The sequence below is a fragment of the Bubalus bubalis genome, chromosome 18, assembly GCF_019923935.1.
Source record: "Bubalus bubalis isolate 160015118507 breed Murrah chromosome 18, NDDB_SH_1, whole genome shotgun sequence".
Classification (NCBI taxonomy): Eukaryota; Metazoa; Chordata; class Mammalia; order Artiodactyla; family Bovidae; genus Bubalus; species Bubalus bubalis.
Window position 1 is genome coordinate 53393659 of NC_059174.1, and position 26482 is coordinate 53420140.

The 26482-nt window shown below is 49.6% G+C and overlaps 2 protein-coding genes across 2 annotated transcripts; one reads left to right on the forward strand and one right to left on the reverse strand.

Moving 5' to 3' along the window:
• Positions 1-6316: 6316 nt before the first annotated feature.
• Positions 6317-7886, forward strand: LOC102404358 (peptidyl-prolyl cis-trans isomerase FKBP1A). Its single transcript, XM_044930781.1, has one exon. It carries the CDS (start codon positions 6450-6452, stop codon positions 6774-6776), a length of 327 nt encoding a protein of 108 aa, XP_044786716.1. The 5' UTR covers positions 6317-6449; the 3' UTR covers positions 6777-7886.
• A 5844-nt stretch (positions 7887-13730) lies between these two features.
• On the reverse strand, positions 13731-23601 carry AP2S1 (adaptor related protein complex 2 subunit sigma 1). The gene is made up of 5 exons (XM_025269374.2): positions 23314-23601; positions 20762-20911; positions 14804-14917; positions 14298-14357; positions 13731-14106 (listed from the first exon to the last, which is right to left on the reverse strand). The coding sequence occupies exons 1-5, from the start codon at positions 23596-23598 to the stop codon at positions 14005-14007; spliced, it is 711 nt and encodes a 236-aa protein (XP_025125159.2). The 5' UTR covers positions 23599-23601; the 3' UTR covers positions 13731-14004.
• Between the last annotated feature and the right edge of the window lie 2881 nt (positions 23602-26482).

Sequence of the window (26482 nt, forward strand, 5' to 3'; positions counted from 1 at the left end):
TAGAGCATGTGGGCTTCAGTAGTTGGGGAGTATGATCTTAGTTGCCCCTCAGAGTGTGGAATCTTCCCAGGCCAGGGATCAAACCCGTGTCCCCTGCACTGGCAGGCAGATTCTTAACCACTGGACCACTAGGGAAGTCCTGCTGTGTGAATCTGTTTTATTTTATTTTGTAATATTATGGCCACACCATGCAGCACATGGGATCTTCGTTCCCCTACCAGGGATTGAACCCACGCCCCCAGCATGGGAAGTGCAAAGTCTAAACCACTGAACCATTGGGGAAGTCCCAAGGGTGCTTGATCTTTTGATAAAGGCTTTGGCACGGAGACTCTCCAGCCTATAAAGGTGAGAGGATGGCCCTGGCTGCATACAGAACTCCTTCCATCTCGGAACTTCTTGGCTGTGTGGCTCCAGCTAAGTGATTTCATGTCTCTGAACCTGGGGCCCCTCACCTGCCAAGGAGACAATCCTGACTTTCTTTGAGAGCCTGAACGTCCAGGGCTGACCTGCCACAATCATTCAACAAGTGGGAAGTTCATGGGTGGATGACTTCACCTTCAGTCTTCTCATCAGCAAAATGACATAGTCAGAGTACCCACCTTTTACACTGGTCTGTTTATTCATTTACTTACTATTTATTGAGCAGCTATTAAGCATAATTACTGAATATCTAGGCTTGGAGTAGAACAGTGAACACAATACCTATCCTGGGGCTTCCTTGGTGGTCCAGTGGCTAAGACTCCATGCTCTCAATGCAGGGGACCCAGGTTCAATCTCTGGTCAAGGAACTAGATCCCATATGCCCCAACTGAAGACATTCTGCATACTACAACTAAGACCCGAAAAAAACTATCCTTGCCTTATGGAACTGACACTCTAGTGATGACCTGTCTATCTATCTATCTGTTATGTTAAGTGGTATTAATAATAAATGTACTAGGACGAAATCAAGAAATAAAATAGGTTCTGAGATAAATAGTGATACCATGGAGGAAGAGAAAGATAGCTATTTTCTTTGGTGAGGACAGGAAGGCCCAACTGAGGAGATGATGTCTGAGCAGAGACCTGAAGGAGGTGAGGAAATGAGCCACACGGAAGTCTGGGGAAGAGGGGGTCCCAGGCAGAGAAACAGCAAGTGCAAAGGCCCTGAGGCAGGACTGGGCCTGGGAAGGTCAGAGCAGAGCAATGACGCCAGTGTCTGGGATAGAGAGAGCAAAGGGGAGAAGGAGAGAAATGAGCTTAGAAATGGGATGAGGGCCTCGTGGGTCCAGCTGAGTGAGGCAGAAGCCACAGGAGGAATTTGAAGAGGGAAGTGACAACATTCACTTCCTGTAAAAGGATTCAGCTAGCAGGCAAGGAAAGACCTTTCTGTTGGAGGCAAAGGCAGAAACAATGAGGAAGTGAATGCAACCGTCCAGGTGGGAGATGCTGGCAGCTGGGCCAGCGTGCAGTTTGCCAGTCAGACTTTGGATACGCATTGAAGGTCAACCCAACGGGACTTCCTGCTGGCTGAGATGTGGGCCGTGAGAAGCAGAGAAGGGGCATGAATCCCTTCAAAGTCCCTCCAGCTGGAGCAGCTGGGAAGATGGTAGTTTCTATGTTGTGGAAGGAAATAGGGTACTCAGAGCACCTAGCACACAGCCGCCCCTGGGAACGTGCCTGACCTGAATTAAGTCAGTTTAAGAGGATGTTGTCAGCCAAGTGTTGGATTGCATCACAGGGAAGGCAAGGCAAGGCTGACCCAACCTTGACAAGACTCCTCGGGCAGGTGTCAGGCACGGAGCCAATTTTCCACCCTAACCCTCTCCCTCTGGGCTGGGCCAGCCTCTCCCTTCCCTGGGCCAGAGAGAAATAAGCTCTCCAATCTCCACCTTGAATTCACTCTCAGCCAGGTTACTGAGACTCCTTCTTCTTTCTGCCAGGCCTGTCTTCACTCAGGTCACTGATAGCTACTACTAATGGCCCACACTGCAGCTGTTTTGTGTGTCTGCGTGTGTGTGTGTGCGTGTGCGCGTGCGTGTGCGTGTGTGTGCGTGTGCACGCGTTTGTGTGTGTGTGTGTGTGTGTGTGTAGCTAGAGACAGAGATCCAGTCTCCCACCCCATGCACATGACCTGCCCCCTTCCTCCTCTTTCAGGACTTCTGAAACTGTTTTCTCCTCCCTCTTTTGCACATTTTCCCCTTCCGATTTCTTCTTATTTTTTGACCACTCTCCGCAGCAAGTGGGATCTTAGTTCCCTTAGTTCCCTGACCTGGGATCAAACCCACATCCCCTGCACTGGAAGCACTGGTCCCCTTCAGGGAAATCTCTCTTTGTCTTTTTCTCTTTCCTTTTATACTAATCTACTGCTTAAAAGACTGATTGATTGATTTTTGGCTGTGGGGGGTCTTCGCCGCTGCACATGGCGTTTCTCTAGTTGCAGGGAGTCGGGGCTGCTCTTTATTTGCAGTGCATAGGCTTCTCATTGGTGTGGCTTCTCTTGCTGCAGAGCCCGGGTTCTAGGTACTCGGGCTTCAGTCACTGCAGCGTATGGGCTCGGTTGCCTCCCTCTAGAGCTCCGGCTTAGTACCTGTGACACACGGTCTTAGTTGCTCCCAGGCATGTGGGATCTTCCCAGATCGGGGATTGAACCAGAGTTCCTTGCACTGCCAGGCAGAGCCGTAACCTCTGGAGCACCAGGGAAGTCCTTATTTGCGTTTTTCTTGCTGATTTGTAGGAGTTCTTTACACACTGGATATGACACCCTTCGTCAGTTATATGTGTCGCAAACATCTTCTCACAACTTGCAGCTCATCTTTCCATTTTGTTGATGGGATCTTTTGATGCCCAGAGATTTTACTTTTAATGTAAAATCAACGGTTAGTACTTTTTGTATCCTAAGAAATCTTTCTCTACCTCACTCACTGCCATAAAAAGGAGTAACAAAGATTTTTTACATACTCCTTGGGAATCGTCTCCAAGGTGAAGAAACCGTGTGATCAACATGCCATTGTTTGCATTAAGAGAGAGGGAGAGGGTGTGTGTGTGTGTGTGTGTGTTTATATTGCTTCTCCAGGCATAAGGTATATCAGCAAGATAACAAGTAATTAGTTATACCAGTTGACTCCAAGGAAGGGAACAAGGTAGTTGGGGGAATCAAGATCGAGAAGGCATAAATTTTGAAATATAGGAAAGCATTCTTTAAAAACTGAACCAATTACAATTTTTTGGACCACATGGCATGTGGAATATTAGTTCCCTGACCAGGGTTGGAACCCGTGCCCCCTCCAGGCGAAGCACAGAGCCCTAACCGCTGGATTGTCTGGGAAGTCCCATAATTACAACTAGGCTAAATGCAGCAATCCTTCTTAACCTCAAGGTCATAAAACCATTCTCCCATGTTTTCCTCTAAGCATTTTGTCTTGCAACCTACTGGGGATGACTTTTGTGTATGATGCAAGGTAGAGATTGGATCTCCCGTCCCATGTGGATAAGCCACACCCTGCCCCCATGACCTGCAAGGCAACCTCTTTTCTGTATCAAATCTCTCCAGATGCGTGGGTCTGTTTCTGGGCTCTCTGTATGTTTTGTTTAATCTGCTCATCTAATCCTATGTAAATACCATGATCCCTTAGTTGCTAAGGTTGAATAATACTTATCTGGATGACTGCTGAGGCCAGCCCTCTTGTATTCCTTCCTCTTCAAGATCGTTTTGCCTTTTCTTGTCTCTATGTTTCCCAACATGAATTCGTTACCTAGGGCTGCTTGAGGGAAGGCCCACAAACTGGGAGCTTACACAACAGAAATGTGTTGACTCATGGTTCTGGAGGTTAGAAGTTTAAGATCAAGATGAAGCAGGATCAGATGTCTCTGGTGGTCCAGTGGTTGAGACTCCACACTTCCACTGCAGGGGGCACTTTGGCCACCTGATGCGAAGAACTGACTCATTGGAAAAGACCCTGATGCTGGGAAAGATTGAGGGCAGGAGAAGAAGGGGTCGACAGAGAATGAGATGATTGGATGGCATCACCGACACCATGGACAGGAGTTTGAGCAAGCGCTGGGAGCTGGTGATGGACAGGGATGCCTAATGTGATCCCTGGTTGGGGAATTTCAACAAACTGTGCAATGTGGCAAAAATAATATTAATAGTAATAGTAATTCCTATGAGGGCTAGAAGGGAGAATCTGTTTCAAGCCTTTCTCCTTGGCTTGTAGACGGCCATCTTTCCCTTGCTTCTCTTCACTTCATCTTTCCTCTCAGCCTATCTCCCTTTCTTTTTTTTTCAGCCGTACACAGGGCTTGCAGGATCTTAGTTCCCTGAACCGGGTCACAGCAGTGAAAGTGCTGAGTCCTAACCACTGGACCGCCAGGGAACTCCCCAAATCTTCCCTTCTTAAAGGACACCTGTCCTGTTGGATCAGGGCCCACCCGAATGGCCTCATCTTAACTTAATCACCTCTGTAAAGACCTGATGTCCAGGACTTCTGTGGTGGTCCAGTGGTTAAGAATTCTTCTTCCACTGCAAGAGGGCATGGGTTCCATCTCTGGTTAGGTAATGAAGACCCTGCCTGCCACTGTCGTGGTGGTTCAGTCACTCAGTTGTGTCCAAATCTTTGAGACCCCATGGACTGCAGCACCCTAGGCTTCCCTGTCCTTCACTATCTCCCAGAGTTTGCTCAAACTCATGTCTATTGTGTCGGTGATGCCATCCAACCATCTCATCCTCTATTGTCCCCTTCCCCTCAGTTGGGAAAAAAACAAGAGAAAAGAAACCAAAAGCCCCCAAAATCTAAAAATGAAGTTATATTCTGAAGTGTTGGTGGGGAGGACTTAGTTTTTGAAGGGGGGACACAATCCAACCCATCAGTTCAGTTCAGTTCAGTCCCTCAGTCGTGTCCGACTCTTTGCGACCCCATGAATCGCAGCACGCCAGGCCTCCCTGTCCATCACCTACTCCCGGAGTTCACTCAGACTCATGTCCATCAAGTTGGTGATGCCATCCAGCCATCTCATCCTCTGTCGTCCCCTTCTCCTCCTGCCCCCAATCCCTCCCAGCATCAGTCTTTTCCAATGAGTCAACTCTTCGCATGAGGTGGCCAAAGTACTGGAGTTTCAGCTTTAGCATCATTCCTTCCAAAGAAATATGATCTCCTTCAGAATGGACTGGTTGGATCTCCTTGCACCATAACACTACATAAACTTGATAATCAGTTTCATAAGTATGGAAAGTTGTGTTTTGTTTTTTTTTTTGCGAGGGGTGGGGTGGCTACTGAGTGGAATTTCATTCTCACTGCACCTCATAAATTGTTTCCCACTTCCTTTCTTACCTTTTGGGGGGATCCCTCGCAAACATCTGTCCCCTTAAAAAGAACAGAAGCATCCTGCCTCCAGCATTCCAGTCTCATCTCATTGTGTGTCTTTGGGCAAGTGGTCTTCCCTCTGGGAACCAGAATTTCCTTATCTGCATAGAGAAGCTCTTCCTGGCAACAGCAATGATAACACTAACAGCTACTGGGCAGCCTTGTTCTAATGATTAAGTGGTAGGATGTCTAAAAATCCTGGAACCTACGGGGGTCAGGAGCAGGCCGCCCAATAACATTTCAGCAGCTTGCTTTGATGACTTTTCTCAAGTTCCTCTTTGTCTTCCAGTTAAACACTAGACTTCCTCAAAAGCTCAGGGCTGAGTCTGGCTTCTGCTTTAGCCCACTCGCACCAGGGACAGCAAACATGTGGCTCTGACCAGTCTGACCGCAGGACGTGTTTTCTTTGACCTAGTGCATTAAAAAAAAAATATTTTTTTACGCAAACGGTAAAACAGAGACGACGTCACATTCAAATTAAAAAACTCTAGGTTGTTGTAAATCAATTATACTTCAGTTAAAATTTTTTTAATTAAAAAAAAAAAACACCTGTAGGGACTTCCTTGGCAGTCTGGTGGTTAAGACCCCACAGTGCCAATGCAGGGGGCACAGGTTTGATCCCTGGTCGGGGAACTAAGATCCCACCCGCCAAGTGGCATGGCCTCCCACCTCCAAAAAACAAGACCAACAAACGAAACACAAAACCCTCTAGACTGTCAATGTCCCTTGAAAAATCAGATGCAGCCACACTAGGCCCACATTTCCACATGGCAACAACCAGCCTCTTGCGTCTGGCTTTTTCAGTTGGCATTACGCTTTCAAGGTTCATCCGTGCTGTAAGCATGCACCGGCACTTCCTTTCAATGGCTGGCTAATTAATATTCCTTTGTAGGGAAATTCCAGGTCTTGTTTATCTATTCTTCAGTTGATCAACATTTAGACTTCAGAAGCAATTTTGGAGGGCGGGGCGTGCGGGGGCGCGCGCGTGCGCAGCCGTAGCGCGGAGGGTCCAGGCAGAGCCGAGGAATCGCCGTGAGATCCGGTCTCGGTCCACGCTGCCTGTCGCACAGCCAGTCGGCCAACCCAGCGTCCGCCGCTACCGCAGCCATGGGAGTGCAGGTGGAGACCATCTCTCCCGGAGACGGGCGCACCTTCCCGAAGCGTGGCCAGACCTGCGTGGTGCACTACACGGGGATGCTTGAAGATGGAAAGAAATTCGATTCCTCCCGGGACAGAAACAAGCCCTTTAAGTTTGTGCTGGGCAAGCAGGAGGTGATCCAAGGCTGGGAAGAAGGGGTTGCCCAGATGAGCGTGGGTCAGAGAGCCAAGCTGACTATCTCCCCAGACTATGCGTATGGTGCCACTGGGCACCCAGGCATCATCCCACCAAATGCCACTCTCATCTTTGACGTGGAACTTCTAAAACTGGAATGACAGGAGTGGCCTCCTCCCTGAGCTCCCCATTCTTGGATGTGCCACAGAAGGATCTGGCGCCTCCAGACGCACACAGCGAGTCTGTATGGAGCTTTTCCTGATGTTCCACTACACTCTTTGTATATACATCTTCCCAGACTGAATGTGTTCTGCCACCGGTTTTGCTCTTCCCCTTTCTCCTCGTATGTGTGTTGACCTGAACTATATGCCATAAACCTCAAATTACTCTGTTTTTGTTTTGGGGTGAAGATTGAGTTTCAGTCCTTTGGATCTAGGTCTCCAATTAAGTATTAGTCAAGTATTAACAGCACAAGTAATGGGTTAACTTTAGACTAGGAATTGGTGTTGGGGTGGGGGGTGCAAGAATCTTTATTTTATTTTATTTTTTTGGATAAAAGTTTTATCTATTATATATTAAACGTTCTTGCTGCTGCGCTGCAAACCCATAGCAGATTTGAGGCACTTTTGAGGGCCTAATTATTCTCCAAGTTGAGAGATGTCCTCGGGTTGAATTGAAAGCCCTACCCAAAACTGCAGTGGGAAGGGGGAGAGCCTTTGCCTCCACTGCCCCACCCTCACCCTCCTCGTAGACCCTCTGGCTTTTGAAAGCAGATCATTTTCACTGAGATGTTGGACATTGCAGATGTCTGTTCCCCAGGCCAGCAGGGACCTCTGAAACCTTCATGGCCTGGCCTTTTTTTTTTTCATCCTGTGGTTTTTCTAATGGATATCCAGGATTTTTGTAATCGCATAGCTATCCAAGCTCTACTTCCTAAATTTTAAGAACTTTAATCGAAAGTTAAATTGAAGGTGCTGTTTGCAGACGCTTAACACCCATGAAAGCCCAGCCATCATGACAAATCCTTGAGTGTTGTCTTAAGAAAATGATGCTGATCATTACAGCTTCAACATCTCCTGTTTTTTGATGCTCAGCTCCCCCTGCTGATCTCGGAGTTTCCTGACTTCTCCTTGCCCCCTCTCACCCCTTTGCTGTCCTGTGTAGTGATTTGGTGAGAGAAATTGCTGCCTACTCTCCCAGCCTACCCCCACTCCCTGCACCACACATGAGTTTCAAGTTTTATTATTGCAATAAAAGTGCTTTATGCTGGCTTTTCTCAAAAAAAAAAAGGCAATTTTGTTGGATGATGGGGGTATAACGTGCATAAAAAATTCACTCTTTTTAAAAATATATTTATTTGGCTGTGCCAGGTCTTGGGAGAAGGCAATGACAACCCACTCCAGTTCTCTTGCCAGGAGAATCCCATGGATGGAGGAGCCTGGTAGGTTGCGGTCCATGGGGTTGCTAAGAGTCGGACGTGACTGACCGTCTTCACTTTCACTTTTCACTTTCATGCATTGGAGAAGGAAATGGCAACCCACTCCAGTATTCTTGCCTGGAGAATCCCAGGGACGGGGGAGCCTGGTGGGCTGCCGTCTATGGGGTCGCACAGAGTCAGACACGACTGAAGCGACTTAGCAGCAGCAGCAGCAGCCAGGTCGTGGTTGCGGCATGAGCGATCTTTAGTTGTGACACGTGTATCTAGTTCCCTGATCAGGGATGGAATCCGGGCCCCCTGCATTGGGAGTGCGCTCTTAGCCACCAGACCGCCAGTTCAGTTCAGTTCAGTTCAGTCGCTCAGTCGTGTCCGACTCTTTGCGACCCCATGAATCGCAGCACGCCAGGCCTCCCTGTCCATCACCAACTCCCGGAGTTCACTCAGACTCACGTCCATCGAGTCGGTGATGCCATCCAGCCATCTCATCCTCTGTCGTCCTCTTCTCCTCCTGCCCCCAATCCCTCCCAGCATCAGTCTTTTCCAAAGAGTCAACTCTTCGCATGAGGTGGCCAAAGTACTGGAGTTTCAGCTTCAGCATCATTCCCTCCAAAGAAATCCCAGGGCTGATCTCCTTCAGAATGGACTGGTTGGATCTCCTTGCAGTCCAAGGGACTCTCGAGTCTTCTCCAACACCACAGTTCAAAAGCATCAATTCTTCGGCTCAGCCTTATTCACAGTCCAACTTTCACATCCATACACGACCACTGGAAAAACCATAGCCTTGACTAGACAGACCTTTGTTGGCAAAGTAATGTCTCTGTTTTTCAATATGCTATCTAGGTTGGTCATAACTTTTCTTCCAAGGAGTAAGCGTCTTTTAATTTCATGGCTGCAATCATCATCTGCAGTGATTTTGGAGCCCCCCAAAAATAAAGTCTGACACTGTTTCCACTGTTTCCCCATCTATTTCCCATGAAGTGATGGGACCAGATGCCATGATCTTCGTTTTCTGAATGTTGAGCTTTAAGCCAACTTTTTCACTCTCCTCTTTCACTTTCATCAAGAGGCTTTTGAGTTCCTCTTCACTTTCTGCCATAAGGGTGGTGTCATCTGCATATCTGAGGTTCTTGATATTTCTCCCGGCAATCTTGATTCCAGCTTGTGCTTCTTTCAGCCCAGCGTTTCTCATGATGTACTCTGCATATAAGTTAAATAAGCAGGGTGACAATATACAGCCTTCACGTCCTCCTTTTCTTATTTGGAACCAGTCTGTTGTTCCATGTCCAGTTCTAACTGTTGCTTCCGCCAGGGACGTCTCTAAAACTCATCCTTTTTAATAGACAGGTCCATTAGCTTTGATCAAGGCAGAAGGTCAGACAGCCCACGGTCACAATGGAGACATGAAAGAATTCCATCGCCCTCAGAATTCCTCTGGTGCTCCTCTGTGGTTTAGTCCCCAGCTCACCTACCAGCCCCTGGCAATCCCTGATCTGTCTGTCCTCAGTCACTTTATTCTTATAACAACATTGTGGGAGTTCCCTAGTTACCCTAATGGTTAGGATTCCGGGCTTTCATTGCTGTGGCCTGGGTTCAATCCCTCCCCGGGGAACTGAGATCACATTAGCCTTGCAGTGCTGTTTAAAAAAAAAAAAAAAAAAACTTCCCTGGCAGTCCGGTGGTTGAGATTCCATGCTCCAATGCAGGGGGCATGGGTTCAATCCCTGGTCGGGAACGAGGATCCTTCCTGTTGTGTGGCTCTGCCAAAAAAACAAAACCAAAAATAATAATTTTACAGTGGCGTGTACCCTTCTGGGTTTGGGTTCTCTTCCTCAGCAAAAAGATGTGAGATTTGAGATTTATCCACCTTGTGGAGTTGTATCAGCTGCTTGTTCTTTGCCCATGCTGAAGAATATCCATCCATCGCCTGGAGGGACCACAGCTTATCTATGTACTTGTTGGAGGACGTTTGGATTGTTTCCAGTTTTGGGTGGTTAAGAATAAAGCCAGTGTAACAATAACACCTGGGGGTGGGGTTGGGGTTTTGTTTTTCTGTTTGCCACTGCAAGCTGAAATTTATTTATTCAGTCATTAGCAGCATTGCTGCTGCTGCTGCTGCTAAGTCGCTTCAGTCGTGTCCGACTCTGTGCAACCCCATAGACAGCAGCCCATCAGGCTTCTCCATCCCTGGGATTCTCCAGGCAAGAACATTGGAGTGGCTTGCCATTTCCTTCTCCAATGCAGGAAAGTGAAGTGAAAGTGAAGTTGCTCAGTCATGTCCGACTCTTAGCAACCCCATGGACCACAGCCTACCAGGCTCCTCTGTCCATTGGATTTTCCAGGCAAGAGTACTGGAGTGGGGTGCCATTGCCTTCTCCAATGCATGACAGTGAAAAGTGAAAGGGAATTCGCTCGGTCGTGTCTGACTCTTCGCGACCCCATGGACTGCAGCCTACCAGGCTCCTCCGCCCATGGGATTTTCCAGGCAAGACGTTCTAGCTATCAACCCCCAAATACCAATACCTCAATCATTCTCAATCATTAATCTGCTCTTGTCTACATGGATTGGCTTAGGACTTCCCTGGTGGTCCAGTGGATGAAAATCCACCTGCCAATGCAGGGGATACAGGTTTGACCCCTAGTCGAGGAAGATCCCACATGCCACAGGGCAACTAAACCCGTGAGCCACAACTGCCAAGCCCTCACTCTAGAGCCTGTGCTCCGCAACAAGAGAAGCCATCGCGATGAGAAGCCCCTGTACCACAACCAGAGGGTGGACCCTGCTCACTGCAACTGGAAAAGCCCGCACATAGCTACGAAGAGCCGGTGCAGCCAAAAATAAATAAATAAACACACACAGGAGTTTCAAAACAAAACAAAACACAGACTGTTTTGGAAATTTCGTATGATACAGAATCATGTGATATGTGGTCTTTTACCAGTCTTCTCTCAGTCATCATACATTTTCAGAGTTCGTCCATATTGCAGTACGTACCAATGTTTCATTCTTTTTACACAATAATAATCCATGTAGACACAGAGTATCTTATTTATCCCTTCATCCGTTGACAAGTCTCTGGGTTGTCTCCATCTTTTGGCTAAGGTGAGTAATGCTGCTTTGAACATTCATGGACTAGTTTCTGCATGAATCTATGTCTTCATTTAACTTGGGTTCATGTAGAAATTTTGTACATCAGTTTTTATTTCCCTTGGGTAAACAAATAGGAGTGGGATTGCTGAGTCATAAAGTAAATGTAATGTTTAACTTTATAAGAACCTGCCAGATCCTTCCAGAGAACCCGCCCTGTTCTCCATTCCAAGCAGCAATGTACAAGAGCTCTGCAAGCTTGCCTGGCACACTCTGAGTTCTTTTTAAATATTTATTTTTTATTTAACTATGCCAGGTCTTCGTTGTGGCATGCAAACACTTCGTGGTGGCATATGGGATCTAGTTTCCTGACTAGGGATCGAATCTGGGCCCCCTGCATTGGGAGCTTGGAGTCTTAACCACTGCACCACCAGGTAAGTTCCTTTGCCCTTGGTGTATTTAATGAGCCATTCTCATAGAGCTGTGGTGATCTCAACAGCATTTAACGTGTGAATACTCTCTTTCCCTGAGCACGCTTTTTTCTCTGATTCCAGGGTGCTGCAGTCCATGAGGTTGCTAAGAGTCGGACACGACTGAGCGACTTCACTTTCACTTTTCACTCTCATGCTTTGGAGAAGGAAATGGCAACCCACTCCAGTATTCTTGCCTTGAGAATCCCAGGGACAGGGGAGCCTGGTGGGCTGCCATCTATGGGGTCGCACAGAGTCGGACATGACTGAAGTGACTTACCAGCAGCAGCGGCAGGTTGACTCAGGGCTGGGGTGAGGGGAGGAGGGGATGGAGGGATTGAGGGGTGATAGCTAAGGGTACAGGTTTCTTTTGGGGGTGATGAAATGTTCTGGAAAATATTTTTATTATTCATTTATTTAGGCTGTGCTGGGCTTCCGTTGTGACATGTGGAAATGACCTCACCTCCCACCCTGTATCACCCAGCTGCAGATCCAAGCCTCAGCTGGCTGGCCCCCACCCATGGTCTCACTCCTCACGAGTGATCAGAGTCCTGTTGGTTTAAGCCACTCAGCTCATGATAACATTACAGCAGCAACAAGAAACAAATACACTGTTGGAACAATTTATCTATAAAAAGAATTCACCTCCCCAAGCCTCAGTGTCCCAAGTGAAATGAGGATGATTATGTGCTCACCGTCCACGTCTATAGGCATCTTGTCTCTCATAGGGCTGTGCACACAGAAGGCACTTAATGTCTGTGCAGTGAATGCGTGCCGACCAATGCTAGGTACTACCCAGCATTAATTCATTTACTCCTCAGGGACACTCCATGAGAGTAAAAACTATAGTCGACCCACTTGCCAGATGAAGAAACAGAGGCAAGAGGGGTTAAGTGACTGACCCTGAGGTTGCACAGTGTGCCCATGACTGCGCTGGGATATGCCCGTCCCCTGCAGATGGGAGGATGACACGAAGCTGGATCACATTAGTAGGAGCGGATGCCGCATGCCTGGCGTTCTCAGCTCTGCCAAGGGTGCCGGCCAGGGCTGCAGCTGGCAGCCATCACTCTGTTCTCAATGGGCATGGGGGGAGGGGGTACAGCCACTCCAGAGGGCACTAGAAACATGCGCGGGGGATTCCCTGGTGATCCGGTGGTTAGGACTTGGCGCTTTCACTGTCACGGTCCTGGGTTTAATTCCTGGTCGGGGAACTAGGATCCTGCAAACTGAGAGAGGTGGCCAAAAACAAAGAAAACACGCAGGAGTGTTTCCTGTTGCCAGAAGGGCTGAGGGCCACTTGGTGCTGGCACCTGGCAGACGGTGGCGGGCAGGCCGGCCACGCCCAGGACAGCCTCACCAGTGAAGACATGAGGGCCGGCAGTGCCGTGGCTGGGAACCACTGAACGCGGGGCCCGAGCCTGCACCTCGGGCCTCGTGTCTGAGAACTAGGACTCTGGAGCCCCCTGCCTGGGCTCAAAACCACCCTGGTTCAGGACTTCCCTGGTGGTCTAGTGGTTAAGAATCCACCTGCCAACGCAGGGGACACAGGTTCGATCCCTGGTCTGGGAAGATCCCATGTGCCACGGGGCAACTAACGCTGTATCATGACGACTGAGCCTGAGCCCCACAGCAAGAGAAGCCACTGCAGTGAGAAGCCGGTGCCCCCCCACTCGCTGCAAGTCCCTGCGTAGCCATGAAGACCCAGCACAACCAAAAATAAACAAGTAAAATTAAAAAAAAAAAAAAAATCTGGTTCAGCTGCAGACTCACTCTGTGACTGTCTGAGCTGAGTGAGCCCCTCTAACCATCCCTTCTGCAACCTCTCGTGAGGGTTAACAAAGGTACATGTCGTGGCTTAGAACGGCCTGAGAGATGTTGGCATTGGCTCTGAGTGTCATTATTTTAGGAGCGAGAGCTCAGTGTCTAAATCTGTCACCCTTCCCAGTCCCCCAGGGCCGTCTGCGGGCAGCAGCAGGTATGAATGCCCCTGCCCCCCCATCACTCCCTCACTCAGCCCGAAGTGTGCTTGTTGACCGACTACCCGATGCACCAACAGCAGGGCCCCTGGAGCTGCCCGTGGTTCCCAGGGAGGACAGGCAGAGGCGCAAGGAGACGAGGCCAGGCGGGGACCACAGGTTTATTGGGGGCTCCACGCACACGCTCACGGCATCACATGAGGACAGCACGGTTACTCGGTACACGCGAGGTGGCCTCCGCCCACAGCTGGGGCCCCGAGGCCGTGGGGTGTGGCCTCCTCCCTGGCAGCCCAGACCCAGCTGGGTGCCTTCCTCCTGGGCAGCTGAGGGAGGGGGCCGCTGGGGTGGACCCCGGGCCCGGAAAGGGGAAGCGAGCAGGCTAGTCCGGGAAGGGGCCAGGGCGGGAGGGGCCGGCCGCCCTCACTCCAGGGACTGCAACATCAGCAACTGTTTGAGCACCTTCGTCTGGCTGGTCTCACGGATCTCGCCGGCCAGGAACATCTCATCCACGACCGTGTAAACCTGAGGGAAGGGAGGGCAAGGGGAGACCCTGAGGTGAGCAGTGCGGGGGGGACCCCAGGCAGCTGGGGAGTTCTGATGCCCAAGAACCAGCAAACAGACCCCAGCGGAGGCACCGGGGTGGCTGCGGGCTTCTGGCCCACCACCGACTCCCTCCTCTGGCTCCCTCCTCCTCATCTTCCCCAGGAGCCCACCTTGTAGAAGTTGAATACCAGGTCCAGTTCACAGACGTTGTGGAAATATTCATTTAAGACCTAGGAGAAGAAGACAGAGGTGGTGCGAGATGGGCAAGGAGAGACACACACACACACAGACAGGAGCAGAGGCGTCAGAAAGAGGTGGCACAAAATCAAGACAGAGGGGACTTCCCTGCTCCCGTGGCTAAGACGCCGTGCTCCCAAGGCAGGGGGCCCGGGTTCGATCCCTGGTCAGGGAATCAGCGGCCACACGCCACAACTAGGGATCCTGCATGCTGCAATGAAGAGCAAAGATCCCAAGCACTGCAACTAGGACCCAGTGCAGGCAAAATAAATAAGTAAATAAAGAAACAAGGCAGAGAGAAACTGAAGGGAAACAGAGACCGGAGGAAACATCAAGGTGGGCAGAGAAAGACAGTGTCCCCTCCCGCAGGCTGAGGGCCCACACCCTAACAGAGGCATCCGGACGGCGCCCGCCGCCCCCTGGCCCCCGGCGCGCGCACCTCCACAAAGTTGTGGATGGCCTCCAGGTAGGCCAGGTTGTTGTCGTTGACGTCCACGCAGATGCAGAAGTAGAGGCCAGCATAGCGTCGGTAAATGATCTTGAAGTTCCGGAACTGTGGGGCAGAGAGGCGGGCAGTCAGCGACAGGGCATGCCCAGGACCCCGCATACTGAGCAGGATGGCACCAACACGTGCAGTCCTGCGTTCCACACGTGGTCCCGGAGGCCCTGCTCTGTTGTCTGACTCTGCGCTGCAGACAGAGGAGTGGCCTGGCTCTCCCTGCCTCAGGCTCACAGTCCAATGGAGCGTCATCCTTAGTCACCCCCTGAGTGGGCAGAGAGGGGCTGTGGGTGCTCAGAAGGGACAAGAGGCTGACCCACCCTTGCAGTCCGGGAGGGCTTCCTGGAAGAGGGGGCATCTGCACTGAAATCTGGAGGATGAGCAGGAGTGATCAGGCAGGAGTGCTTTAGGCAGAGGGAATAGTATCAGGCAAAAGCCCAGAGCCGAGAGGTGGGGGTGCTCTAGGGTATCCATATCCCCCTTTCTGTGACTTGCTGTTGCCTCTGGAAGGAGTCAAACTCCTCAGCCTGGAACTAAGCTAGCAAATTCTTCCACAAACACTGCCTGAGTACATGCTGTGTGGCAGGCTTTGTGCTGAGCAGTACAGGCTCACTGCCTCCTGTAACCAAGACAATCCTACTCCTGCCCTTAACTGAACCGTAATATAAATATTCCTACCATAACACATAAATACAACCCAGGAATAAATATTCATGAGCCAGGGACGCAGACTCTAATTTTATACCATGTGTAAGTAGATAAAGCCATAGACAGAGATCCATGATGTACTTAGCTGGCAAAGCATCTGAAAAATCCAGGCCAGCGTGTGTGTGTGTGGCGCCATCTGCTGGCAACTTCAAAAGCCAACTCAAGCCCCTGATTTTTCTTCATTTTTTTCCCCCTAGCTTATCTTGGTGAATGCCTATACTTTTGATCTTCAAGATAATCACAATGGTGTGATCACTCACCTAGAGCCAGACATCCTGGAATGTGAAGTCAAGTGGGCCTTAGAAAGCATCACTATCAACAAAGCTAGTGGAGGTGATGGAATTCCAGTTGAGCTATTTCAAATCCTGAAAGATGATGCTGTGAAAGTGCTGCACTCAATATGCCAGCAAATTTGGAAAACTCAGCAGTGGCCACAGGACTGGAAAAGGGCAGTTTTCATTCCAATCCCAAAAAAAGGCAATGCCAAAGAATGCTCAAACTACAGCACAATTGCATTCATCTCACACGCTAGTAAAGTAATGCTCAAAATTCTCCAAGCCAGGCTTCAGCAATACGTGAACCATGAACTTCCAGATGTTCAAGCTGGTTTTAGAAAAGGCAGAGAAACCAGAGATCAAATTGCCAACATCCGCTGGATCATGGAAAAAGCAAGAGAGTTCCAGAAAAACATCTATTTCTGCTTTATGGACTATGCCAAAGCCTTTGACTGTGTGGATCACAATAAACTGTGGAAAATTCTGAAAGAGATGGGAATACCAGACCACCTGACCTGCCTCTTGAGAAACCTGTATGCAGGTCAGGAAGCAACAGTTAGAACTGGACATGGAACAACAGACTGGTTCCAAATAGGAAAAGGAGTACGTCAAGGCTGTATATTGTCACCCTGCTTATTTAACTTCTACGCAGAGTACATCATGAGAAACGCTGGGCTGGAAGAAGTACAAGCTGGAATCAAGATTGCCGGGAGAAATATCAATAACCTCAGATGTGCAGATGACACCACCCTTATGGCAGAAAGTGAAGAGGAACTCAAAAGCCTCTTGATGCAAGTGAAAGAGGACAGTGAAAAAGTTGGCTTAAAGCTCAACATTCAGAAAACTTAAGATCATGGCATTTGGTCCCATCACTTCATGGGAAATAGATGGGGAAACAGTGGAAACAGTGTCAGACTTTATTTTTTTGGGCTCCAAAATCACTGCAGATGGTAACTGCAGCCATGAAATTGAAAGACGCTTACTCCTTAGAAGGAAAGTTATGACCAACCTAGATAGCATACTAAAAAGTAGAGCTATTACTTTGCCAACAAAGGTCCGTCTAGTCAAGGCTATGGTTTTTCTAGTGGTCATGTATGGATGTGAGTTGGACTGTGAAGAAAGCTGAGCGCCGAAGAATTGATGCTTTTGAACTGTGGTGTTGGAGAAGACTCTTGAGAGTCCCTTGGACTGCAAGATCAAACCAGTCCATTCTAAAGGAGATCAGTTCTGGGTGATCATTGGAAGGACTGATGCTAAAGCTGAAACTCCAATACTTTGGCTACCTCATGCGAAGAGTTGACTCACTGGAAAAGACTCTGATGCTGGAAGGGATTGGAGGTAGGAGAAGGGGACAGAGGATGAGATGGCTAGATGGCATTACCGACTCGATGGACATGAGTTTGAGTGAACTCCAGGAGTTGGTGATGGACAGGGAGGCCTGGTGTGCTGCGATTCATGGAGTCGCAAAGAGTTGGACACGACTGACCGACTGAACTGAACTGACTGAACTGATACTTTTGTGGAGAAGGCAATAGCAACCCACTGCAGTACTCTTGCCTGGAAAATCCCATAGGCGGAGGAGCCTGGTAGGCTGCAGTCCATGGGGGCGGGAAGAGTCGGACACGACTGAGTGACTTCCCTTTCACTTTTCACTTTCATGCATTGGAGAAGGAAATGGCAACCCCCTCCAGTGTTCTTGCCTGGAGAATCCCGAGGACGAGGAAGCCTGGTGAGCTTCCATCTATGGGGTCGCACAGAGTCAGACATGACTGAAGCGACTTAGCAGTAGCAGCAGCAGCAGCATACTTTTTCAGAGAAGGCAATGGCAACCCACTCCAATACTCTTGACTGGAAAATCCCATGAACGGAGGAGCCTGGTAGGCTGCAGTCCATGGGGTCTCGAAGAGTCGGGCACAACTGAGCGACTTCACTTTCACTTTTCACTTTCATGCACTGGAGAAGGAAATGGCAACCCACTCCAGTATTCTTGCCTGGAGAATCCCAGGGACAGAGGAGCCTAGTGGGCTGCCGTCTATGGGGTTGCACAGAGTCAGATACGACTGAAGTGACTTAGCAGCAGGAGAAGCATACTTTTGAGCTGTTGTTGTTTAGTCCTTTAGTCCCTATGTGTGTCTGATTCTTTTGAGACCCCAGGGACTGCAGCCCGCCGGGCTCCTCTGTCCATGGGATTTCCCAGGCAAGAATACTGGAGCAGGTTGCCATTTCCTTTTCCAGGGGATCTTCTCCGCCCAGTGTTCGAACCCACATCTCCTACATTGGCAGGCAGATTCTTTACCGCTGAGTCACCAGGGAAGCCCAATATTATTACAGTAGCTCCTGCACATAATCCATGGATTAGTAAGAATATATCAGGATGTTAACTCTACTTAAAAAAAAAATAAAAGATACACGATCAAATGATTGAAGGTCCCTGCTTTGGAGGGGCGGGATCGAGACAAGAAGCCACGAGGGCAGGAAGACTTGAGCTGGAGAAGTTACCCACCGACCGTCACTGGCGGTGTGGCCTTGGAAGGCTCTGACCCTGAATGGCGCTCTTCTTTTCTTTCCTGCTGTCGTCTGCCTGGCTCCTTCCTGTCACCGCTGCGTCACCAGTGATGCCCTGCATAGGGCTCCAGTCTGGAGTGGGCCTGGGTCGGGAGGGACCTAAGATGGTCCGGCCGCCCTGTGACATTCTCACCTGGCATCAAACCTTTCTGGCTCCTCCTAATCCGCCTCCCTGCCCACTCCGGGTCCCTCAGCTGCTGTCGTTTCCAGCACTCAGCATGGGGCCGGCCCTGCGCCGGCAGCATGGTGCCCCGGGAGAGCCTTGCCTTATGCTCCGGCTCCCCTCCCTTCATCATCCCGCCCCCCACATCTCCACTGGGTTGGGAATGGACACCCCACTGCTGATCTTCCCCTCCACCTGTTCTTTGCTAAGTCAGCCCATCTGGGGAAATGACAGCACCCCCTACTGGTGGCTCCATTCCCTTTCCCACACCTCCTCCAATCCTCGGCCCTTCAGTTGGCTCTCCTTTCAAAATGCTTCTCGCCACCCCCACTGCTTCCATGACTGTGAAAGTCACCAGCATCTCTCACCTGGGCTGCAGCGGTCATCTCCTGAGCAGTCCCCTGGTTCTGCTCCTGCCCCTTAGAGAGGGATCCCTAAAGCCTAAGCTAGCCTACCTCCCTCCTCAGCTCAAAAGCCTCCTGTAAGGGCCCAAGTCCTCATGACTGGTCACAAGGCCCCGAACCTCCTGCTTCTGTTACATCTTCAATCTCATCTGCTCCCACCTTCCTCCCTGGCTTACCCCACCTCAGATACACTGGCTTTCTTGCTATTCCAGGAATGCCCTTGTACGCCCTGCTGCCTCAGGGTCTTTGCACTTATTGTTCCCTGGGCTTGGAACGTTCCTTTCTCAGATATCATCTCCTTCCACTTCTCCATTCCTTCAGGTCTGGGTTCAAATGTCCCCTGTTCAATGAAGACTTCCTGATCCAACCATTTAAACCTACGTTCCACTCCCCACCCCCCACCGTATACATCCTAGCCATTCCATCCCCCACAGCTGCTTCCTTTTTCTCCCTAGCATCTATCATACCTGATACACTATATCTTCATTATAATAACAACCTCCCATTGACTAAAACTAAAAACTTCCGCGGTCAGCTCTCTGAGAGAAGGGACTGGGTCTGTTTCATTTCCTGCTGTATCACCAGTGCCTAGAACAGTACTCGGCACATAGTGAGCTGCCAATAAACATCTGTTGAACTCTACATGGACAGAGGAGCCTGGCAGGCCACAGTCAACAGGGCCACAGAGAGTTAGACACGACTAAGCGCGCATAAATACACACAGACAGGACAATCACCCTGGTCTCTTAACAGGCTAATACCGTGGGAATTAAAGCTAGAAGCATCTCAATAAAGAGACCAAAACCAATGCCAAGATCCTTGACTGGCTCTGGACAATCAGTTTTGATGCTAAGTTGCTTCAGTCATGTTTGACTCTTTGTGACCCCATGGACCGTAGCCTGCCAGGCTCCTCAGTCCATGGGATTCTTCAGGCAAGAATGCTGGAGCAGGTTGCCATACCCTCCTCCAGGGGATCTTCCTGACCTATGGATTGAACTTGCATCTCTGATGTCTCCTGCATTGGCAGGTGGGTTCTTTACCACTAGGGCCACCTGGGAAGCCCTCTGATGACCTGGGGGAAATTTAAATATTGATTGGGTTTAGACTAATATTAGTAAGGAAGTATGACTCCTTTTATCAGGCCTGATGATACTGTGGTCATGGAAGGCAGTGTCTTTATTTTCTGAGATGTACCCTGTAATATTTAGAGATGAAATGTCATTATCTCTATACCTTTTTTTTGACTGCAATACATGGCTTACACAATCTTAGTTCCTCAACCAGGGACTGAACCCGCACCTTCGGCAATGACAGCATGCAATCCTACCCTACAGACCCTAGAGATCCCCCATGATCTCTCTAACTTAATTGAAAACATGACAGCCAGGGATGGTTTGTTATACCATTCTCTACGCTTATGTGTTTGAGCATTTTTGTAGTAAGTTTTCAAAAGGCACGGGGGAAAAAAAAAAAAAGCTTATTTGGCCAAAAAATAGGAAGAGAGAAAAAGAGAAAAAAAATGCAAACTCTTAATACTGATGAAATCTGGGGGAATTTTCAGTTGACTTCTCATTGTACTAACCTGTATGTCTGAAAATGTTCACCCTGAAAAGTAACCCACCCTCCTCAAAGGAAAGAAGATGGCAGGCAAGTTGATAAATGAATGAGGGGGGAGGAAGGAGAGTCTGAGGGGTTATGACCATCTGAGGCTGGGAAGGGGGCCATCAGAAGAAAGCAGGGGAGTGTGGGAGGCACTGGCGGGGGGGGGGGGCGTAGCTGTCACCTCCACAAAGTTGGTGTGTTTGGCGTCTCGGACAGTGACCACGGCGTGCACCTCCTCGATCAGCTTCTGTTTCTCGTCATCATCGAACTGCATGTACCACTTGGCCAGGCGCGTCTTGCCTGCTCGGTTCTGGATGAGGATGAAGCGGATCTGGGGATGGCAAGAGGAGGAGGCAGGGAGAGAGGTGCGGTGGGCGAGCCAGTGCAGGGCGGCCCTGCCCAACAGCCCCACCCTGCCCCACGGGGAAGATAGGGTCCACGTGTCCCAGCTGCCTGCCTTCCAAGGGTCTCGGCCACTCCCCTGAGCCCAGCCAGGCTGACCTGGCCACATGCTCCGGTCCTAGGTCCCTCCAACACCCCGTGGAGTGATCTCTCGTCCACTGGCCAACTCTGCAGTCATTTCTGGGGCGCTGAGTCCCAAGCTCCAGCAAGTCTTGTCTCCCTGACCTTGAACAAAAGATCCGCCCTTCTACGCCTCAGTTTCCCCATGGTGAAACCAGTTTTCCTTAGAAGACTCATCTTGTCAGGGTGTTTTGAAGGTTAAATAAGTTTATAAATTTAGTCGGTGGCTGGCACTAACAGGCAAGCCAGGTGTCGGCTACAATTACCATCAGTGATGCCTGGGAGACCGGAGGTGTTTTTAAGATTTTGAAAAGCCAACTCAACTGTCACAGGGCTACTGTGAACATTGAATAAGTTGATCTCGGAAGCGTTTTGTAAAGTTCCATTTACATACTGAGTGTTCAATAAAATTAACTATTATGACTGATGCATTTGACCAAGTGGCTAAAAACACAGACTCTAGAGCCCGAATGAATCCTGGCACTGTTGGCTGTGAGTCTGTAGGCAAGTTACTTGACCTCTCTGGACCTCAGTTTCACTGTCCACGCAATGGGCATAATGCGAGTACCTCCCTCATGAGACCACTGCACGAGTTCATGAGCACAACAGGGATAAAACAGTGACTAGCACATACTAAGCATTATACAAATATCAGTTCTTAGTGATATAATTCACTGTCATTTGACTTTAAGAAAATCATGGGCCAAGTGCATGCAGCTAGGAAGCCTGTCTTTGAGCCCAGTTCTGTGTGCTCATGTCCGGTTTATAGATGAAGAAATCGAGGCTCAGAGAATGGAAGGCTCACAGACAGAAAGCAGAGCTGGGAATCCAAAGGCTTTGCTCTGAATCCCCTTATCCTGACTTGTGGAAGCCTCCACCGGGTCATGAGAGGCTGCTCTCTTTCGTAAGCCTCATTCTCCACACAGTCCATCCCTCCTCCCCCAACTCATCTGAGCTGGACGGGAACAGGATATTACACTCCTTCCAAGAACCCCTTCTGCTGAGCCAGGGAAAACCACTTCCTAGCAAGGCAGGGGTCCTGGCAGGCAGGCAAAGGGCATGGGGTGGGGGATGGGGGTGGGACCCACACCAGGCAGCCACAGCCTGGGGGCCAGAGCCAGAGATAGATGGAGGAGATAGGGAGGAGAGACGGGAGCAGGGCTACAGAACTAAGGGAGAGCTCTGTCTCTGACTCCTGAATTACCTCATACACCTCTTCCTGTTTCTCCTCCCAACTAGAGTCTTTCCATCTCAGGGAATCCACACTGAGAAGTCCCATCCTTTCTGTATCCTCACCCCTCTGATGTCCCCTCTGATGTCCCCTCTCAGTGCCCGCCCCCCCACCCTCAGCCTTCTCTACCTCCAAGTTCCCCCAGTCCCCCTGGAGTTGCTCTCTTTTGACTCCTGCTTTCCCAGTTTCAGGGCTCTCTGTCAGGGTGCCCCATCCCTGGGGATTGGTGCCAGCTCTAATGCCCAGTCCTTGTTCCCCAAACCCCCTCCCCACCTCTCACTTCCATGCTTACTCCCTACCCTCTGAGACCCCTCCTCTTGCAGAGACCTGTTCTATTGCTCCCCATTCATGTGTAGTATTCACTGCCTACTCCAAGCCTTCTTCCCTCTTACAGCACACTTTTCCTAACTCTAAAGCCCCCTTCCCTACAGTACTTCCTGTCTCCAGGGTCCAGTCTCTTACCCTTGAGACTCTCTCTCACCAGCAGTATCCCACCCAGTTCCAACACCCCCTCTCCGCCTGCAACATCAGCTTCCTGCCCCAAGAGACCCCCCTCTCCCAACGTCTCCCATTCTTCTCCAGCTCTCCTGACGCACTCCCGAAAGCCCTCCGCTTGGGACGCCCCCTCCCCACCTCCAATTCCTTCTCCCCGCTTCTGAGATCCTGCCTCGTGAGCTGTTTCCCTGTTTCAAAACCCTCCAACCATCTCGAATGTCTCCCTCCCGCACAGCCCTATCCCCTGGCACCTGGTCTTCAAAAGCTCCCCCTAGCCTCGATAACCCCAGTACACACTCGCGCCCAGAACCACCCCCAGTTGCCTCCTTCGCCGGCCTTTGAATCGACCCCAATCCCGAGAGCCCGCGCCCGGCCCAGACCATCGCACTGCAGCAGGGGCGGCTTGTCAGTATCCCACCGAGCCTGGAGTACCTGCACGTGGACCCACCCTTCGCCCGTCCCCAGCGTAGGCGCGCCCTCGTTACCATGGCGACCCCCGTCCGGACCCCAGCGGCCCCGGTCCCGCGGCTTCTGGGTGGCTCCGGCTCCGGCAGCTGTTGGGGGACCCAAGGGTAGAGCGGACTTCCGTCAGAAGAACTCGCCCGCCCTCTCGCGCACAGCCCGCTGGGAATTGTAGTCCTGAAAAAAAAAATAGGCTCGCTCGTCCGGGAGGCAAGCCGGGAAAGGAGCCGGTCCCGCTTCCCAGCATGCAGCGCGACTGGGCTTTTCCTACGGCAAGGTTCAGACTCCAAAAGCATGTTGGGAGCCATGGATTATTATCTTCTCGGAGGACTACAGTTCCCGACATGCTTGACAGCTTGTGAGACGAGAGTTGCATCCTGGGAAAAGTAGTTCCGTCAGCCCTCCCTCCACCTCGCAGCCTAGGCGAGAAGGACATGATGGGAATAACTGTTTTAAATAAAACAGCGTTGGGAAATGTAATTATGTTTTCGTGCTTACCTAGTGCTCTGTTTAAAATGTGTTGAGTGTTTTCTCTGGGAGACAGACAGTGGTTTAATAGCATCAATTTGGAGGTCAGAACTGTGTGCAAATCCTGCCGTCGCATTCCCTAGCTCTGTGACTTTGGGTGAGCAATTTCACCTCTTAACTCAATTTCTTCATCTGTTAAAGAGAAAGTGATCAAGGGGTCACCTCAGTGGGGTGGTTTTAAAGCTTCGGCCAGTTTCCCAAGTACTTAGCACAGTGCTCGACACGTGGTAAGTACTCAATAAATATGAGTTAAAATCATGAATGTTCACTGTTTATATCAGATAATAGGGATCTTCTTGCTTCCTATTCACAGGTACACCTGTCTTCTTATACGGCCCGGCTGTTGGGAACCCCTTACTAGAACACGGTGGCACATAGTAAGCACTCGATAAAGGTATTGCTACTGAGGGCAGACTTGCCATAATAAAACCAAAACATACCCTGGATGTAAATTAAAAGTGTGGTTTTAGCAGAAGAACTAACACATAGGTGTTGAGTAACTGTAGGGGCAAAAAGAGGTAAGAGATCATTTTCAGTTCTTGCACTCCTCTATCACTTACAGGGTTGGGACCAGGATAAAGTAAGCAATGTGCCCAGAGTACAAAATTTTAAAAGGCACTCAGTCTTAGATGTTGACCCCGTCCTTGCAAGAGCCTGAAAGTGAGCAGCTGGCTTGCCTCCCCTTAGTTCCGGCCCTGATCTCTAGCACTCAGCTAAGTGCCCGGCACAAGTCTGGTGTTTGATAAGTTTCCTGAATGAATGAATAGGAATCAAGGAAACAGACACCCTTAAGGCTAAGTAAAAGAAGTTTTACAGGAATGAGTAGTTAGTATGTAATTTGTTTGAATGACCATGAAGACTAAAGTTGGTAAAACTGATCCATGATGTAAAACCAGGAGCAGTGATTATCTCTGTGGACGGGGGCTAGGAGGCAAGGGTTATGCTGGATTTGGCGTAGTAATATTCTATATCTTGAAAGAGGTTTTAGTTACATAGATGTAGATTCACACCAAAAATCAACAAACAATACACAGGATTTGTGCCTTTCATATTACATAAAATTTACCTAAGGGGTTTCCATGGACTGCGACCCCACCCCAAAATGTTTTTTAACTGAACAACAAAAGTCAAAAATATTGAACCCTAGTTGATGATATGCATACTGTTTTGTTTTTTGTATTTTGGCTGTGCTGCACAGCATGCGGGATCTTAGTTCTCAGACCAGGAATGGGGACTGTAGACCCCCACAGTGCAAGCGCAGATTCTTAACCACTGGACCGCCAGGAAAGTCTCTGAGATTAACCTTAAAATACATCAGAAAAAGAAGTTAGATTAGTGGATAGAGAGATTAAAGGATAGAGAGGTGAAAAATAACCAAAATTATAGACTCTAGACGCTGAGTATATGGGTGTACACTGTGTAAAGCTCCTTGGAAGGAAAGTTATGACCAACCTAGACAGCATATTAAAAAGCAGAGACATTACTTTGTCAACAGAGGTCCACCTAGTCAAGGCTATGGTTTTTCCAGTAGTCATGTATGGATGTGAGAGTTGGACTATAAAGAAAGCTGAGCGCAGAAGAATTGATGCTTTTGAACTGTGGTGTTGGAGAAGACTCTTGAGAGTCCCTTGGACTGCAAAGAGATCCAACCAGTCCATCCTAAAAGAGATCAGTCCTGGGTGTTCATTGGAAGGACTGATGTTGAAACTGAAACTCCAATACTTTGGCCACCTGATGCAGAGAGCTGACTCATTTGAAAAGACCCTGATGCTGGGAAAGATTGAGGGCAGGAGGAAAAGGGGACGACAGAGGAGGAGATGGTTGGATGGCATCACCGACACAATGGACATGGGTTTGGATGAACTCCGGAAGGTGGTGATGGACGGGGAGGCCTGGCGTGCTGCGGTTCATGGGGTCGCAAAGAGTCGGACGCAACTGAGCAACTGAACTGAACTGTGTAAGGCTTTCAAACTTTATGCTTGGATATTGCCATAATAAAAAAAAGAAAAGAAAAGAAAACAGACACTGTCCCCACCCCAACAGCATTCATGGTCTAGCAGAGGAAATAGACATACGCAATAGACTTATGCATATAGACTTAAATGACATATGCAAATAACAAGTTGCTTAGCAAACAACGATAAATATTTCTTATCTTCCATGGATTGGGAATTTGGAAGCTGCTTACCTAGGTGATTCCGGGCGGTGTCTCTCCCAAGGTTGCATTCACGATGTCAGCTGGGTTTGCAGTCATTTGAAGACTCGACTGGCACTGAAGGATCTCCCTCCCAGGGTCTCCCTAACAGCATTGGCTGATTGATGCTGGCTGTTGGCAGGAGGCCTCAGTTCCTTGCCAGGTGGCCCTCTCTATTAGGACACGTAAGTGTCCTCACGTTACAGTGGTTTTCCCCCAGAGTGAATGAGCCAAGAAGGGGCAGGTCAATAGCTGCCCTATTTTTTATGACCTGGCCTCAAAGTCACACCCTGTAATTTCCACAATATCTTATCAGTACACGGAACTGCCCTATCCAAAGTAAAAGGGGACCTGAATACCAGTGAGAATCAGTGGGGTCCGTCTCAGAGGCCCGGCTACCACAATTGCTTCAAGTAGAAGCACCTGGCCCAGATGAGGCGTTAGGGACAGCCAGGTAGAGTGTGCAAGCA

What these genes read in the sequence shown, in the direction of transcription:
- LOC102404358 (XM_044930781.1), top strand. Translation starts at nt 6,450, where the DNA reads ATGGGAGTGCAGGTGGAGACCATCTCTCCCGGAGACGGGCGCACCTTC.
- AP2S1 (XM_025269374.2), bottom strand. Translation starts at nt 23,598, where the DNA reads ATGGCTCCCAACATGCTTTTGGAGTCTGAACCTTGCCGTAGGAAAAGC. An exon ending in AACACACCAACTTTGTGGAG is followed by an intron (nt 14,918 to 20,761) that starts GTGACAGCTACG and finishes TCTGCCCCACAG; the next exon opens with TTCCGGAACTTCAAGATCAT. An exon ending in CCATCCACAACTTTGTGGAG is followed by an intron (nt 14,358 to 14,803) that starts GTGCGCGCGCCG and finishes TTCTTCTCCTAG; the next exon opens with GTCTTAAATGAATATTTCCA.